This window comes from Tenebrio molitor, chromosome 3 (assembly GCF_963966145.1).
Source record: "Tenebrio molitor chromosome 3, icTenMoli1.1, whole genome shotgun sequence".
NCBI classification, from domain to species: Eukaryota; Metazoa; Arthropoda; class Insecta; order Coleoptera; family Tenebrionidae; genus Tenebrio; species Tenebrio molitor.
In genome coordinates, this window is record NC_091048.1 from 21,679,132 (window position 1) to 21,696,677 (window position 17,546).

Below are 17,546 nucleotides of genomic sequence, written 5' to 3' on the forward strand. Positions count from 1 at the left end.
AATAATGCATTTTTGTCTATTTTTTTGCATTCGAAGGGATTTTTTAACTTGAGACGACATTGAAAACACTTTTGGTTATGTCAGTTATACGGGGTGATCAAGAAGGACTGTTTAAGTTGGTAATGTTGAATTTTATTTTTAAATGGTACAACTGGAGTAACTTCCGGTTGTTGACGGCTTCACACTGACAGTCGCATCAGTGACAAGTCAAATTTGATATTTCAAATAAAATGCTGGTGAATCGTTCGAGAGAAGAGTTAATTTATGTTTAGAGCAAAATGGGGAGCACTTCGAGAATTTCCTTTAGTTAATTTTTAGATTATTTTTCCGAATTCCGACTTTGATTTCATTTTGCCGTTAATTTTTACTCTCATAACCTATCATTTTGTCGTTATTAATGCTACGTCAGATATCTGTCAAATAAACCCACAAAACATATCCGGTTGCAGTGTTGTAAATAGCTGAAAAAAAAAGTTCTTAATTGTATTGCCAACTTAAACAGTCCTTCTTGATCACCCAGTATTTATGTTATTACAAAAATGAATCGTTCATGGCAAATTTCAAATTTGCCAAATTTCATTGTTACCAACAGATTCTTGATCACACCCTATAAGTTTTAAAGTCCATGTAATACCCCAAGTCATTAAAATATCCTTTTCTAACATAAAAATTTTGGACAAAACGGACAACTACAATAAAAAAACGTATCTCTGTTGATTAATTGAATCTTGTTGTTTTATAGAATATCATGCATAACATAATTTCATGCACATGAATTTTATAGTTAAAAATATAAGCTTTCATTTTACTGACTTGGGGTATTACGGTTGGCTCCAAAAAAAAACGGGAACTGTCAGAAAAAATTCTGTCAGATTTTATTAAATTTTTATAGTTTGAAACGGCCTTTTAGAATTTAGGATACAAAATTGCATTTATGTGTCAGAAATACTACTGTCAAACAGACACAAATTGACATAAATTGACAAATTAAGTTTCCAATTCACATTAGGTCAAATTTCATTTCCCGTTTTTTTTTTGAAGCCAACTGTACATGGACTATAGCAAAACTGTCAAGACAAAGGCGACAATTCCCAGAACAATGCAATCGTGGATTAATGTTTTAATTTTTTTTTTTTTTACAAATAGTGAATGCTGAAATTACTATTTTTAATTATTTTAATTATAGTTGCATCTAAGACCATTTCAGAAATACGCCACAATTGACTCATGCTGTATATGTGATAATGCTTGAAATTAAAAATAAAACCAAAATGAAGAATTTCAGTTTGTTGTTGTTGCATGTCAAGAATGTCAGTTTTTAAATGTCAAAAATATAAATTTGTCCTAAATGCCCTTTTTCGCAGAAGTATCAAGATGCATTATTTACATATGTAACAGTTTTCTGGCGGTAATATCAGACCATTTTTATGTAATGCCCTGTAAAATTTAAATTTTGTAGATTAACGGCATAACTTTGTTTATTGTCGGATGTATTTTGCGTAGAAATGAGCTAAATTTCACGATTGTTGTAAAAAAATACTTATCGGTTGGAAGCTGGGCTATGTGTTTAGCAATTGGAATAATTTTGAGTGTTGCTTTCGGATCTTACGCAACATTTAAGAAAAGCAAAGGTCTTCTTGTTGTGGTAACATTTTCTCAAAACAAAAAAAATAAGTATAAGCCACAAATAATTCTTTTAAGTACGCTGCATTTCTACTGGGACTGTTCGCAGTGCAAGTCAGTCTTGGCTTATTCGCATCCATCACAGTCTATTCTCACGAAGAATTCGAAGACAAAGTACAAAAACAACTGAATACGACTTTCAAAAGCAATAACACGGATTTTCTAAAACATCTGCATAAGTTTCAAATCCATGTAATTAACCTACGACACACGATTTATCAAAAATTCAAGTCTGATTTCAAGTTTCGTTGTTGTGGAATAGAAGGACCCCAGGATTACAAAGGCCTTCCTGCCAGTTGCTGCGAAAAACAAAAAGAACCATGCATTTATCCTTACATAGTCGGTTGCATCAAGCCAATTACCCTCGAATGTGAAAACGAAATCAAAACAATTGGATATGTATCTCTTGTCTTCGCAATAAACGAAGTAAGTATGAGTAAGAAATATGTACAGTGCATAATGCCTCTTTGTGGCGCAGATATTTGGAGCTTGGCTAGCTTTAGCTCTAAGGAAGAGGTGAGATGCTCCAAGATTACTGTCGCTTACAACGACAAATAAATCGTTTCAGAGTGCAGAGACTCGAAGAGACACCTGAGGATCCTCCTGACTAACTAATAGTGCAACCTGTTAGTCTTTATTCGGCAGAATATTTGACAACAATGCATCCATCACAACACGGTCAGCCGCCGGGTCAGCTCTTCCTACAAAACTCGAAACTCGAATCCACGTTGTTGCAACAGCGCCCTCTACAAACGTCTCAGCCATCCAAACTAAAATGGCCTCCATCGCATTCTCTGTCTGTTTAGGCGCAAAATTGGCGGTCTTATTGACAGGATCGCAGAAGAGGAGAGTGGTAGCGGAGGACAAAGCGGTTCGTTCGAAACGCACCGTTCGTTTGTCTCCGAGACCCGTCGTCTTTCATGGCCTCCTGGAAGCTGGGGCTCTCGTTTGATAACTTAACGCATTAAGAGGCACAGGTGGTGTTGGCTGCGTGACACCCAACCACAAATCAATCCTATATGATTTTCACAATTGCAAACAAAATAAAATTATGAATGAATAAATAAATAAATAATTTGACGTACCTAATGTGTTGCTTTAAGCACGGTACCCATTGCTCTAGTTCGAACCATTTGTTTTATTTATTTATTCAAGGTAAAATCGCCGCTCCGTTACAATTTACCGTTTCGTTTGAGCAGTAATAAATAGTAATAATGACGGTAACGTAATCGAAAATACGAATTTAATTATTCAGTTTTGAGTTGGAGCTAAATGTGAGGTAGCGCTAATTGTCGATCAAAGTTCGTAGATGTCAGTAATCTTCTAATAAAGCAGAAAAGAGAAACGAGTAAAATATGTGAGGTATAATGTTCACGTTAGCCGTTTGGATTATCTATTAATATTACGGCAGCCATGTTGGATTTATTACTATTTCTCATAATTCATAACTAAGAGGGCTTAATTCACAAGGCATCATAAATGCGAAGAAGTGTGGAGAGTGATGGAGAATATAAGCGGTAGGTGTGTACATATTTTAATACTTCATAATTTTTGTCGGCGCTGCGTTGGTTGGCTAGAACGATACAGATACGCATTCTGAAAATGGAAGCAGGTAGGTGCGCGGGAATTTGAAGCTTAATGAGAAACAATCTGTTCGATGTTATAATTGGTGAAACGTTAACGGACGATAGATTTATAATGGGAATGTTCACCGGCAAAGATGTTACCACTGAACATTTTTTAGAAAAAATATTTGCTAATTGATGTTACCTGTTAAGTGTTGATTATTTATTATTTGTTACAAGAGTCATTTTACATACAAAATAATTGTTATTTTGAGTATATTTTGTCAAAAATATGACTGTAAAGAACAAATACGTTTAAAAACTAAAATAAAACATTTATATATTTTATACCAGATGGTCTCTGTTACTAGATAAAAAAGGGTAAGGGTGTATTTGAAAGGGCAGAGTCATTCCCCTCTTTCACGCAGCCTATCCATCTGTAAATATATCATGTGATCAAATAAATTTCAGATTAAGAGTGTTAGAATGCCATTTGTTCCACTTCTATGTGTCGAATGACGACAATCCAAAGCATTCTTTGATCTTGATCCGACATTTGTTGTTTTTTTAAATTTCACCTCAAAGTGTTAATAAAGTTGGCGTTGACGAGTCGATTGTGAACGCACTACGGATTACGGATGACGGATCAGTTGTTGTAATCTTACGTTTTTACAGGAGTGGTGCGATCACAATCAACTTTTCAAGCCAATTTTGAGATGAAATTTAAAAAAAACACCCATTGTTTATTATTATTTATGTATGTATATACAGGTGTCTCAGCTAAGACTTTCTAGCCTAATATCTCGGTTATTTTCCAACGAATTTTTGTGAAATTTAAAACGCAGATATTTTCGACGGTGAAGTTAATGCAATAACTCAAGTCTTAAAAACGTAATTTTTACATGCTTTTTAAAATGTTGAATCACTTAAGATTTGTATCAAAAAATTGATCGTCAATAAAAAATGCTGTAAGGAGAAACTCGTCCTTGAAAGACGTCTGGTTTGCAAGAAAAAAGAAGAAAACTGTGTTAAACGTGGCTGCAGATGCAAAAACGTAGACGCGTATGAAACAAACGCGAGCCATCGCCGAATTTTGGTCACCCCTTTTCGCACAAATCCAGATGACATATTTGACGTTTATCTCTCTAACCTTACAAACACTTACAAAGTTAAAAACAACATTTGGACGTAATTTATTACACTGGATGCTTCCATAAAGGACTAAAACACAAAACACGATCGGGATATTTTAGCAAGGTAATTTAGTTCATGTACGGTCGGTGGACAAATAAAACTGGGACACTTAAAATTTAATCTATATAAATCAGACCATTGAATTGTCAATATATTTGTCAGTGTCTATATAATATGTCATACCAAAGTTAACCTATTTGTGATAAAGCCGTAATTAAACGATGCAAATTTGTAAATTTTGACTTATATGATTGTCATTTTTGCCCCAGTTTTATTTGTCCATCGACTGTACGTTTCCTGTGTCTTCAAATAAATTGATGACTCTCTGAACCTTAAATTTTGTAAAGCCTACATTTGGATAGTGTTCCACGAGAAAACGAACAGTGTCATTGACGTTCTTACGACACGACACTCGGGCTAATTAATACGTTTTGGAAATGCATTCGAAAAGATTTCCGAAAATAATCAATGCACTTGGGATATTATAAGTGACAATTCACCGAGCGAAGATTGAAAAATTCTTGAAACAAATACTTGAATAGTAGTTTGTAATTTAAAAAAGGTTGTTATAGCAATTCGTCAATAAATAGTGAAAATTTCCGCGGCAATTTTTTTAAAACAAGCGTGATTGGTCGGTACCGACCAATTTCGTAAATCTGATTAGTCAAGAGAATGCGAGTTGAATTGTCATATATAATATACCCAAGGAACAGATAGATAGATATATTGCCGGAAATTTTTTGGAGCAGTACTGACACACGAGTGTTGGACTTCAAGAAAAAATTTCTGGCGATATATCGGGTGTGTCAAAAAGGTCGGATAAACTTTTTAGCACATATGTATTAAGTACTATTCATAGATACCGAAAAAAATAATAAAAACATTGGTACTATCTTTTTTTAATGGTATAATGGCCTCTTTAACAGTTACAGAAAAAAGACTTGAAACTAAAAATTCCTTTGATCCTTTGTTAGATCACTTAAGTATGGTATTAGTTGTATGGTTTACATTGTCATAAAAGTATTTTATTGAATTTTTGTGTTCTATCTAAAAGAATAGTTTGGTTTTAATCAAGTTAAAGTTAAAAGTGCTTTAAATGTGCAGTAGCATATGACAACATTGTAATATTTCTATGGTTTCCTTTTAATTGTATAAATAGCTATTTCTGGTTTCCAAGGAAACATTTGTACTTGATGCTAATTTCGACTATCACTATTGAGGTAACAGCGCAATGTTGCCGCTTTGGTCATTACTTTTTAAAGAATTACTGGCTGCACAATGTCTGCACACAAAAATTTCCTTCAAATTAGTGATCTCTGAAATACCCCCCAGGCTATGCTTAAAAGCTTATCCGACCTTTTTGATACACCCAATATATCTGTCCTGAGGCATATTCGGAAGAGAATTGTCCGAAAAAGCTTTTTCCCTAGGGAAATTATATCGGAAATTTTCCCTTAATTTAAATTTAAAACAAAAGACTGAAATAAATGGACTAAACATTCAATTAAAGAATTTTTAGAATTCAGCCAGCCTCGGCTGGCGCATCTGTCAAAAGCAGAATTCAAGAACAAATATTGGATCAATTCAAATTGTACCCATTTAAAACGGTTTTGTTTGACACATCATTTATTAAAATCATATGAAAAACAAGGAAGTTACAGCACCAAAGATTTTTCATAATACACCCGGTATAATATCCATAAGTGGTGAAATTTCGTGGAGTAAATCAATCGCAAAATTTTGCCAGACAAAATTTTACCATGATGATATTCGGTTGACTAATTCATGAAAAAACTATTTTCAAATTAAATGAAATACCTGTTAAAATACCGGGTGGGGCATCGTATACGCGCACGCGAGAAATCGCGACTTCTAATTAAATAAAATTGTCGAAATTTTTCAGACTTACCTGGCTATTGGTAAGGTACATTTCATAATTTTTTGATAATTTTTCACTTACAAACAAAGCCAAAAAAAATTAAAATGTAAATTTCAACCAAAAAGTCAAATTCTGATTTTTATACCAACCTACCCAGATTCACTTCCTATAATTATTTACGAAATCGACGGAAAAAAATACCAATTAGATTTTGAATTAAACGCAGTTTTACATTTAAACTTTCAAAATCATTTTTATTTATGACCTGCTACTTGTGCTGTCGTAAATTTAGGTGACAATGGAAACTGTCAATTTTATGGCAAAAAGGTTTAAAACGGTCGGCTATACCTTTGTTGGGAAATTATACCATTGTGCCGTAAATCACCCGTCTGGTTTACGTTTAAATAAAAAAGCGAATTATTTAGCTAACCAAGTCAAAATTTGTAATTGTGCCACCAGGGTTTGATGGGCTAGCAGATACAGATTCATTTAGTGTAAAAACTTTATAGGTAAATTAACAATTAATTTCAGAAAACTAATAAAACTGTTACTGCCTTATTTATTAACAAAAAAATTTAAAAAAATTCTCAAATACGATGCCCCACCCGGTATTTAAAACGACAGAAGTTGTTTAGACAGTTGCCATAGATGTAAAATTTTATCACTTGGAAACTGGCTTGGTTTTTCGATTTTGTTTTGTTGGCTCTAAATATGAGGTGAAGGCGAGAAAATTTTGGTTTAATTAATTTTAACGACTGAAATTTTTTACTCATTGTTGAATGACGAGATGCTATTGGCCGAAATATAAATTAATAAAATAGTCAGTCAAAAACCATGTCTATTTTTTTTTATAACTAACGCATTTTAATTCCAGATTTGTATTCAAAATATCAGCCAAACGAGCTTTCTTTCTCTTTTGCACGCACACCAGTGGTCTCTAACACAAGAAATGTTAACCACACATATTGTAATACAAGTAACAGGTACGCAGAAATAAATTTCAGTCACCACAATTTTACACTCACTATTTATTTCTCTGGCAATTTCTTTTCTTTTTCTTTCGTGTACATTATTTATACCTGTACCAAAAATAAGACAATGCATTATTAATAATCCATTCTACAGTATTCCAGTACACATTTTTATTGCAAACATCATTTTATTTATAAATCCCTGGATCTAATTGTCCTCGGGCTTCCTCCTAAGCATATTTAAACGATTCTTTACGACAGTACAAACATCCCTCTTTTTTACTGAGATAATTCGTTTCCACCCCAACACACAAAACTGGATTTTCCCCCACATGCCGCTCCCGAACACGTTTTCTATTTCAAATAATAGTCGTTGTTGGTGTGAGCGAGGGAATTTAATCGAGTCCGTTTCAAGACCGGACACAGGCTATCGCTTTAAAACGAATGCGTTTGAGAGAGACCGTCGGATTTGCTTTGACCATTAGACTGACCCCTACGGTCAGTGTAGAAAGAGAAAATTTAAAAAAGGAGGAAAAATCGGATCACTATTATTGGGCCCCCCATCATACACCGACAACGTCGTCAAACGGACTTTCAAAACGCTCCCAGCTATCAGGGTAGTAGAAGGAACAAGAGGTGGACGAGAAAGGAGGCGCCAGATTTTCATTCGTGTATTGAGTGCTGCCTAACTTTGACAACAACAACTTCAACAAATGCTAAATGCATACAGATTACAGACGTAAAAAAATTCAGAAGTCTGGAGAATTGCAAAGGAAATTGTAAATTTTATTTTAACATTTTAAAGTACTTTGAGTTTCACAAGCAACAAAAAAACACAAGAACTAGTCAACAATTAACCAATTGTATTGTAACAAAGACAAACAAATTCACTGAGGTGTTCACTGTATGCAACCGCAACTGACAAAACGAGGCTTGAAAAACTCCAAAGTCGTGGAATTTGCATCTAATGGGCAATTCCCACGCGCATAAAATTCGAGTGTGTAGAGATTAACTTGTATTCCAGATCCAAAAACTATAAGATACCAAACAAGTAAGTTACCAACTGGAAGATCGAGCATGTTTAGTAAAGCTAAAACAGCTCCCGCTATAAAAAATTGTGTGAACTGTATTGGTAGAAACAGTTTCAAGACATTGCTCAGAATCCATTCGTGTATTACGGCAGATATCAAAAATACTGCCAATTTAGCGACTACTTTGCTCTTAGGAACAACAATTTCGTACATGTCTTTGTAAATGTAAGTAAACAACCAGTCATGCACAACTACATTCCAAGTTCTGTAATACTCCGAGAGGGATCTGGATGTCCACCACTCCTGAAACATAAATCCATTTCAATATTTAGCAGCGAAATTAGAGACATTTTACTTTGTAAAACATCCTATCTCCGAATGTCAACATTTCTGCAAAGGCGTTTTGAAACGAGTGCAAAACAGAGTAAAAACCGCACAACATAAACAATATTCCTGGAAGAGAGTTGGCCACGACCGGAACCATAACTTCGCTAAGAGTGTACTTGCGCAGGCAAATATCTTCGAAATGGGGTATCAAAAACCTCTCCACCACCAGACTCAAGAGCCATATTATGCCGAGGACTTCCCCGAAATTGTAAAACACAAATTTCCATCTAATAGATTGAGTCCGGGGATATTCATCTCTGTATATGAAAGTGGGTGCAAAAATAAAGTAGATGAATTTTTGGAAATTTGGAAGCGACAAAGTCTTGTCGCTGTGAGGTTTGTAGCTTGTGACTCGAGGAACGTTGGTGCGTACAAACGCATGTTGCTTCATCAGGAGTCTCACCTAAAAGAAAACTTATCAGTCGGAATAATTTTGCAATAGTTATTTTCTATTTTGCGTTTATAATAGAGTTATTACAACACGCTAAAAAGTGCGTTAATAGCTGATTTAAGTGCTGTAATAGTAATAGACCACTACAATTTACTTTTTCAAGGTTGGTAACTTTAAATGTCAAACATCAAATGCCAAATTACGCTAAACCAACGCTAACGTCGATATTTCAAATATCGCATTGTTTTAAAATGAAATCATGAATCCATGATAGCTTTGCTTCCAATAATTGTATTTGTCACAACTGACATTTACGAAAAAGTTAAAATACGACGATTAAAATGTGTTCGAACGATGAGAAAAGAGACATGATCATGATTTAAGGCGAATGTAATGAAAATGCTTCTGCCGTTGCGCGTTTGTGCACACAATAAACATTTTTCCAAAAACTCTTTGTTTTTTCACAATTTCATTTTCATTTAACCAAGCGAATATGACATTTATGTCAAAATTTACGAAACTGCACAGTAAACTATGAACTACGTATTTTTAAATCAAAAAACAAATACATATCCACGTTAGCATTGTAAATGTATTGTGGGTTGCATTTTGAATTCCGTCGGGCTCATTATCACTTGTGAAATACCCTGTATTTTCCCAAAAACTCCTCGTATTTTCACAATTTCATTTAACCCAGCAAATGACATTTGTGTCAAAATTTACGAAACTGCACAATAAACCATGTTCTACGTTTTTTAAATCAAACAACAAATACATATCCACGTTAACTTTGGAAATGTATTGTGGGTTGCATTTTCAATTCCATGGGGCTCATTATCACTCGCGAAATACCCTGTATTTTTGTAAGGAATGACTCAAAAACATTTAAAATCAAAATTAAAAAAGTAAGTAATTTATAGTACATTTTTTCCTGGTAGGCGGTTGCGCGCAATTTACAAAATCCTACAACAAAATGCGTCCTCCCTATTGGTTAATGGAATAGAGTAACCAACAGGGAGGTTGCATTTCGTTGCAGGATTTTGTAAATGGCGCGCGCAACCGCCTACTAGGAAAAAATATACTATAACATTATATACTCCGTACTCTGATAGATTGCACGTTTTTTGACAGAAGACAGACACAGAAACTGGTTTGGCGGGAATTAATCTGCAGGGATACAACGGTTTTCTACATAACGTGAAACAATTGAGATGGAGAGTTTAGTATTTTTCACTGCTTTATGTTTTGGAACTAGAATTTAAAAACGTGCAATCTATCACCGTACGGAGTATAGCATATTTTTCCTTGGTAAGCGGTTGCGCGCGCATTTACTAAATCCTGCAACGAAATGCGACCTCCCTATTGGTTAGTGGAATAGAGTAACCAATAGGGAGGTTGCATTTCGTTGCAGGATTTTGTAAATGCGCGTGCAACCATCCACCAGGAAAAAATATGCTATAGCAACTTTTGTAGGTACTATGGGTTGGTAGCACTTTCCGCGCCTTGATTATTAAAATTTAACGAGTCGGTGGTGTCGGTTTAATCTTGGTTTATATTTTTTTCTATTTTAGTTGTCAAAATGAGCGAGTCTGCCAAAAGTACGTATTTCGTCACCATCTGAAATTAGAGAATAAAATTTGATACTGTTTTTTTCGCTGATTCTCTAACTTGTAAAAAATTAATAATAATTAAACGCTCATTTTATTTAAAGTGAATTCGCGTTTCCGTCAGTCATTTAATACCAACCTTACACAGCAATTTGACCTAGTATAGTTTCTGTTGCAAAGTAAAAAACATCGCAGGTTTCGAAGATAACCGGGAAACACCTATTTTGAGGCTACTTACCTCCTCCAAGAAGAGAACTGTGGCGGAGCCTGCGGCGAAATCTAGACCGTTGACTGTTTTTTGCAAACCGTACAAAGAGATACCATAATAAAAAATCAAAATCGTTACCCATATTTTGTCCCAGAATTTTGCAGCTGAAAAGGAGCATCCGTTTAGTGCCTAACATTACCGAACGGCGAACACTCACTTCTAGGCTTCAATAGCGTGCGAGTTTGTGCCCAGAATTTGAAACAACAGTACGACAGACAAGCCAAGATATTGAAGCCGCACCAGGTCAGGATGACCAAGTGGAACTTGTTGAAACCGATCACAATCAATCTCTGTCCGAAGTACAATCTACGAATAGTTAGTTTGTTTCGTTTTTTAAAAGCGCACTCCAACTCACTGTCCTGTTTTCGAGTAATCAGAAATGATGGTGTTTGTCAATAAACTAATTAATATTATCGCAAACAAATTATAAATGGTTTTGATATCGTTGCTGTTTTCGAAACGCTCGGTCAATGGAGCGTCTCTTACTTTGAATTCCTTCTCGAACGGTTTTCTTCTTGTTTGGTCACTAAAAAACATCTCAAGAAGTATCAACAGACAACCTATATCGATTAATCACTTTTTATTGTTTCGATCGGAAGGCATGATAACTTTGGGCGATTCTTAGAACCACCAAATAGGTGTTTGTTTTTGGGCACAGAACTGACTACCAACACATGCGGTCTATTGTAACGAGCAAGGCAGACTCGCCGTGCCATCGGACTGGGTAAAGAAGAGCTGATAAAACGTTACTAGGAACAAAAAACAATCATCTTGCGGCGGCATTTCTTTGTTTTTTGTGTTTTCTAACGATAACTAATACAGATACGGTTCCGTTAGGCCGAAGAGATATCTATTAATAATTCCTTTATCGTTGACACTGACTTATCTCAACGTATGTTCAAGATGGGTCGTGTTATGAACAGTATATTTTTAAATACGCCAATAACTCTTCCAAATTTTTATTTGTAAAACAACTCTGTTTCGCAACGTGTCACAGATAAAATACAATGACCAAGCAACATTATTTGTATTTTTCATATAAGGTCAGATTCCAACCCGACGCCGATGAAGTCCATGATGTACAACTGTGCTTTCAGCGGAAGCATCCTGCGAAAAAGAAAATTATTCGCACGATTCCTGCATGTCGCAGCTCTCCACATTACCTGCAGAGATTATGAGCACCGAAGAGGTAACGCGGAATTGTAACTTCGTTGGTCTCCGTTCTTTGAGCGTTCATAATTTCCAAAGCTGCCTCTTTGGGCTTGACGAGAGGCATAAGGTTCTCAAACCTAATCTTGGGCTTCTTGCACAAACCAGTGTCCACCATGTAAGGGTAGATGGAAGTGAATTTAATGTAATTCTTCTTATCAGTTCTGCATTCTTGATACAGGGCTTCCATCAAGCCTCTAACGGCGTATTTTGAACAGCAATAAGGCACCAAGTTGGGAATTCCGAACAAGCCTGCTGTTGAAGAAAGCGACACTATATGCCCGTAGTTGTGCCTCTTCATGGCAGGGAGGAAAGCTTCCAAAGTCTGCGAAGAATTACTTACAATCGATTTTCAATTTTGCAGTTTTGCTTTACCCAAAAGTGCGCCATCACGTTGATGTTCATGATTCTTTGGATTTCATCTGTGGTGTGTTCCAAGAACGGGTGAGTGGGCATGATTCCAGCATTGTTGATCAAAATGGTTACGTCTCCTACCTTGTGTCGCACTTCTTCGGCGACTCGCAATACATCGTCTCGACTTGAAACGTCGCATCTGCAAGTGGTCGGTTTATTGGGGAGTTTGTTCTGAAGAATTTTACCCACACGAAGAAGTGTGCTTTGGGGTATCCGAGTTGAGCGATTTCTTTAACGGTCTGACTTCCATTCTTTTCGTTGATGTCCCAGATGACAACGGTCGCCCCTTCAGAAGCGTACAGAAGAGCAAGTTCTTTGCCGATTCCGTGACCCGCTCCAGTCACCTTTAATTTGCACGGTAAAAATTTATTTGGTGTTTTTGGGCAAATTCTTACCAAAACAATGTCACCCCTGACCGATCTGGGTTGTTTTCGTATTGCTAAACGTCCTATACTCAAAATAAAGGCATACAATATCTGAATAATCAGCACAATCACATCTGCAGTGGTTTGAGTCACTTGTACCAGCAGTGTACCTATATCTTGTTGGGCTTGATTCCTTAGACAAATATACGCAGTTTACAAAAAAAAAAAAAACACAATAAAATTGAAATACTCACGGTGTAGACATATTTAAAAAGTTGTCCGTTCCACGATTGATATCACAACGACTAACGCGGGAACCCCGTTTTGTATGTTTTAAGACTGTCAAGTCACATTTTGTTAGATAATATTGGAACGCTATCTTGTTGATTGGTACACTTATATTTTTTTAAATCGACCTTTAGTAAAGATCGGACACGTCATTTCCACTTAGACGTAACTACCACGTTATAGTGAAAATATTTACATATAACAGTTTAATTATAAATTAATAAAGCTGCTCGGTACATCATGTAGTTCCCAGTTAGGATAAATTACCTATATGCAAAAATTGCACATCTGCTAAAAGATAAGATTATCTCCCAGATATATTTACTCAGTACTTATCTAACAAATCAAATACAAACTACGCATATTTTTGATGGCAAAAATCTGTACTTATTCCACCTTTGGAACTTCTTTCTAGATATAACGGGTGTTTTTAAAATTCGGCGTCGAAGTTGGCGTTGAAGAGTCGATTGTGAATGCACTATACAGATAACGGATCACGGATCAGCTGTTTACATTTTACGCTTTTACTGTTTTCTCAATTTGGTTGTAGGTCGTAAAATTGTATGGTACTTGAAGTTAAAAATCTTGCAGGGCTTATAAATCTTAGCAGGTAATAAACTAGGCAAAAATTTTTCTTGAAAAGCAAATAATTGCCCCAATCCTCCCATGTATTCTTAAGGGTGAACTGGAGTAACAATCTCAGCAAAAAGTTGCGGAATTCTTATAATGCTATGAAACGTTTATTACGAGGAATCAATATTTGAAAAAAAAAGTTTTTAATTTTTGGAAACGAATTGTAATCAGTTGCAAGTAAATTTTGTGTTTATTTTCTTGATATTTAGATAATTACTTACATGTGATTTTACAATCTTTTGACTAAGATTGTACGTAAAAGTAAACATAAGCACATTGAATTCAATTTTCATTGCATTTCTGTTAAAGTTCTTAACGTAACTGTAGTAAAACGTGCGATATGAGTGTAATATTGCATACCGACGTCAATTATATGCATTTTGTTCACTTTTTATTGAAATTAAAACAGGTACATAACCTCAAAAACCGTGTTTTTCCACATATAATTAGCGATTACATGGAAAATCCTCGACCAACTTTCTTTGTAAATTCATTAGAAAATTCTACGATATCGATACTTTGTGTGTGAAAAATTTAAGAAAAATTGGCCATTTTGAACTATATTTTTTATCAATTTATATACGAGCATTGATCGATTTCTCATAAGAACGCGTGTAAAATATCCCGAAACTTTAAAAGGTAATAACTAATAACTTTAAAATTCCTCGATCAATTTTTTTTAAATTTGGCACAATACTTTAGCATTGATAGAAGAACTATTGTACCAATTTTGAGCAATTTTCGCCATTTTTCAATGTTACTCCAGTTCATCCTTAAACACTTGATAAATTTAAAATGTTACAGGTACTTGAAACATTACATTTAATGTGTATATTTATATACATATTTGTAATACATTTCATTACAAATTATAAACTGTAGTTATAAAAAATTCAAAAAAGGAAAAATTCCCTATTTATTTTGGCCTAGTTTATTTTAAGCAGGCGTGTAGTATTGTACATTTTGCAGATTTGCGTTGTACGGCAAATGGCACGCGCCGCTTCTCAACCTTTTCAAACCAAACCATTGTACCTGTTAATCGCTCACAATATACAATAAAATTTTACGACCTAGAACAATTTTGATAAAACAGTACACGAGTGGAGTGGTGCGTTCTCAATCGACTCTCTAACGCCAAATTCTACGCCAAATTAAAAAAAACACCTTTTATACATAAGTATTTATAAAACAGCTTTTCCTGAGATGTATCGAAATTTGAGCATAGGTACTTACAAGAAAAGATAAAGCACTCTGGAACACAATACTAAGTGGGTAGTACACACCTAGATATATAGTAAGTAAACAAACAATGTAATCAAATTATTGTTACATTTGAACAGATTGTGACAGGTATTATTAAAGGACAAAATATAAAAAAACAAATTGGATTAAATATGTATTTGTCAGAGAAGATTACATAAGTTGGTAATTTATCTGAAATATGTGCTGCATCAGTATACAATCGAAGAAACATTTTATTTTTCAAAGAACATTTTTGATCCTAGTCATTAGAATAAACTTCCACTCTTTCTAAATTTCTTGAGAAATAGGGTTTCTAAAACTTTCAACAGCGCCATCGTGACTTGAAAATCGCAAACCACGCATCTTGTCTTTCAAACTAGAAAAAAAGGAGAAATCACGAGGTCCCAAGTCAAAACTATAAACCATGGGATAAGTGTTTCAATAATAGCTGAGTTGTTGCAGATTATAATTTTTTTATAAATTGTAGGAACTGTTTTTCTTTTGACAATCCAACTCAAACATTTTTAACCAATTAAATTCCAGAATTTTTCAAATCTGGACTAATCAATAATTATTTGTACCACTACAGTTATGAAAGTCACACTTTTTTTCACGAATTTGCAGATTGAATCAAGCAAATAACGGAAAAAAGGGACTTTCATAACGTCACACTATTTTTTTGCATATCAATGTAAGTTGAAAAATTTGGTACAAAAGGATTTCTGACAAATTACAAAAAAAAAAAAAAATAGGTATGCTTTGACAATCATCTCCAAGGAAATGGAATAAAATGATGCAAAAAAGTACAACTTTCACTACGATTTTTCGTGTAAAAAAGTGCTACTTTCACTACGATTTTGCGTGTAAAAAAGTGCCACTTTCATTACGATATGGAAAAAATTGATTGTGATAAAAATCCCGTACGCAGCGGTGTTTTTGTCACTATGACAGCGAAAAAAGTTTGCCCTAACTTTTCCAGCAACAAAACGGAACCTAACTTTTGAAAGCGTCTGATTCTAGTAGGTCTGCATCATCGTACTTTTCCGTATTCATTAAATTGTCTTATCGAATTACACTCAAGTTTTTTTTGGGGGTCGAAGTAAACTTGACATTTATAATTCGAATTTTGTTGCCTGCAATTAAACTCAAAAAACTGCAACAAAATTCTCATTGAAATGTCAAGTTTACTTCGCCAAAAAAAGCTCTCGTGTAATTATAAGTGAAAAAACACCCTACTGCAGTAGGAGTTTTTCAGCGACAAAATTTATGTCAAAATGAAACGTCAAATTTATTAGGTCAAAATGAAGTGTCAAATTTTTATTAAATTAATATTAATTCGATACACATGTGTGACAAACAAGGCCCTAAATACGAGTATAAAGGTGTTTTTTTAAATTTGGCGTCGAAGTAGGCGTTGGAGAGTCGATTGATATCGCACCACTCCACTCGTGTAAAAGCGTACGATTTAAACAGCTGATCCCTGATCCGTAATCTGTATAGCGCGTTCACAAACGACACTTCAACGCCAAATTTAAAAAAACACCCGTTATGATTAGTATTACATTCAACATTATTCTTTACTATAATAATTGCTGGTACAAATGGTTGCGTACTTTTATGCATCAACTCTATAAAAATTTTCTCGATGGATTGTCAAGTCAAATACAATTCGTGATCTATTTTTTTCTGCAAAATGTTTTCATTTAAGACATTTGTAGTTTTTGATTTGGAAAATTACACTCGTCTTCTTCGTCGACTCGTGTAATTTTCGTTGCAAAAGCTACTCATGTCTTAAATGACAAATTTTGTCGGAAAAAATTAGACCATTGTTATATGAAAAATTCAAGTTTTTCTCTACCATTCTCGGTGTAGTACTTTTATTATTAGCAACAGAATCATCTTTTGTAGATTTTTGTAGAATTTAATAAACTCAGCAAAAAGCATAAGCAACAATGAAATTATATGGTATTGTTGTAAAGAGAATTTAAATTTTTTTTAAATAATATGTCATTCGGCCACTGTTTCTAGCGAATTTGCGCTTCTGAATTTGCCACTGTTATGTGTCCTCCCGAAATCAAAATTGACTTGTTTCGGCAATTTGACGTACTTAGATCTATAGTTTTTAAGATATTCCGCAAGGATACTTTTAGTTGGGCAACTATATATACAGGTTGTACTAAAAGTACCGCATTTCCTCATCTAGAAGTGTCATGTGGTGTTGAAAAATATTTAAAAAAATCAATATCTTTTATTTTTGAAGAAATGGGACACTAAAGACTCCACAATCAAGGACCAAATTTAGAAGAAAACGAACTTAGTTCTTACCTTCCACCATACAATACAATTGTATTGTATGGTCGAAGTTCTTACAAAAATATGTATTTATTTTGGATGTACAACTCATTGCTTTGAAGAGGTT

The 17,546-nt window shown here is 34.5% G+C and overlaps 3 protein-coding genes across 3 annotated transcripts; 1 reads left to right on the forward strand and 2 right to left on the reverse strand.

Moving 5' to 3' along the window:
• The first annotated feature begins 1,084 nt into the window (after positions 1-1,084).
• On the forward strand, positions 1,085-3,601 carry LOC138125934 (23 kDa integral membrane protein-like). Its single transcript, XM_069041498.1, has 6 exons — positions 1,085-1,408; positions 1,460-1,645; positions 1,702-1,875; positions 1,927-2,109; positions 2,162-2,199; positions 2,252-3,601. The coding sequence occupies exons 1-6, from the start codon at positions 1,349-1,351 to the stop codon at positions 2,292-2,294; spliced, it is 684 nt and encodes a 227-aa protein (XP_068897599.1). The 5' UTR covers positions 1,085-1,348; the 3' UTR covers positions 2,295-3,601.
• A 4,447-nt stretch (positions 3,602-8,048) lies between these two features.
• Positions 8,049-11,793, reverse strand: LOC138125932 (sterol O-acyltransferase 1-like). The gene is made up of 6 exons (XM_069041496.1): positions 11,554-11,793; positions 11,332-11,502; positions 11,134-11,282; positions 10,947-11,080; positions 8,679-9,113; positions 8,049-8,626 (listed from the first exon to the last, which is right to left on the reverse strand). The coding sequence occupies exons 1-6, from the start codon at positions 11,577-11,579 to the stop codon at positions 8,192-8,194; spliced, it is 1,350 nt and encodes a 449-aa protein (XP_068897597.1). The 5' UTR covers positions 11,580-11,793; the 3' UTR covers positions 8,049-8,191.
• Positions 11,794-11,919: 126 nt separating this feature from the next.
• On the reverse strand, positions 11,920-13,458 carry LOC138125933 (short-chain dehydrogenase/reductase family 16C member 6-like). The gene is made up of 6 exons (XM_069041497.1): positions 13,219-13,458; positions 12,995-13,157; positions 12,789-12,943; positions 12,561-12,738; positions 12,140-12,510; positions 11,920-12,083 (listed from the first exon to the last, which is right to left on the reverse strand). The coding sequence occupies exons 1-6, from the start codon at positions 13,227-13,229 to the stop codon at positions 12,011-12,013; spliced, it is 951 nt and encodes a 316-aa protein (XP_068897598.1). The 5' UTR covers positions 13,230-13,458; the 3' UTR covers positions 11,920-12,010.
• Positions 13,459-17,546: the final 4,088 nt, after the last annotated feature.

Coding starts and splice junctions, on each gene's coding strand:
- LOC138125934 (XM_069041498.1), top strand. CDS start 1,349: ATGCCCTTTTTCGCAGAAGTATCAAGATGCATTATTTACATATGTAAC. Junction 2,110..2,161: donor TTGTCTTCGCAATAAACGAA/GTAAGTATGAGT, acceptor TTTGTGGCGCAG/ATATTTGGAGCTTGGCTAGC. Junction 2,200..2,251: donor GCTTTAGCTCTAAGGAAGAG/GTGAGATGCTCC, acceptor AAATCGTTTCAG/AGTGCAGAGACTCGAAGAGA.
- LOC138125932 (XM_069041496.1), bottom strand. CDS start 11,579: ATGCCTTCCGATCGAAACAATAAAAA. Junction 11,283..11,331: donor GATTACTCGAAAACAGGACA/GTGAGTTGGAGT, acceptor AACTATTCGTAG/ATTGTACTTCGGACAGAGAT. Junction 8,627..8,678: donor GAGATAGGATGTTTTACAAA/GTAAAATGTCTC, acceptor TTTATGTTTCAG/GAGTGGTGGACATCCAGATC.
- LOC138125933 (XM_069041497.1), bottom strand. Junction 12,739..12,788: donor CCCAAAGCACACTTCTTCGT/GTGGGTAAAATT, acceptor GACCACTTGCAG/ATGCGACGTTTCAAGTCGAG. Junction 12,084..12,139: donor GGTGCTCATAATCTCTGCAG/GTAATGTGGAGA, acceptor TCTTTTTCGCAG/GATGCTTCCGCTGAAAGCAC.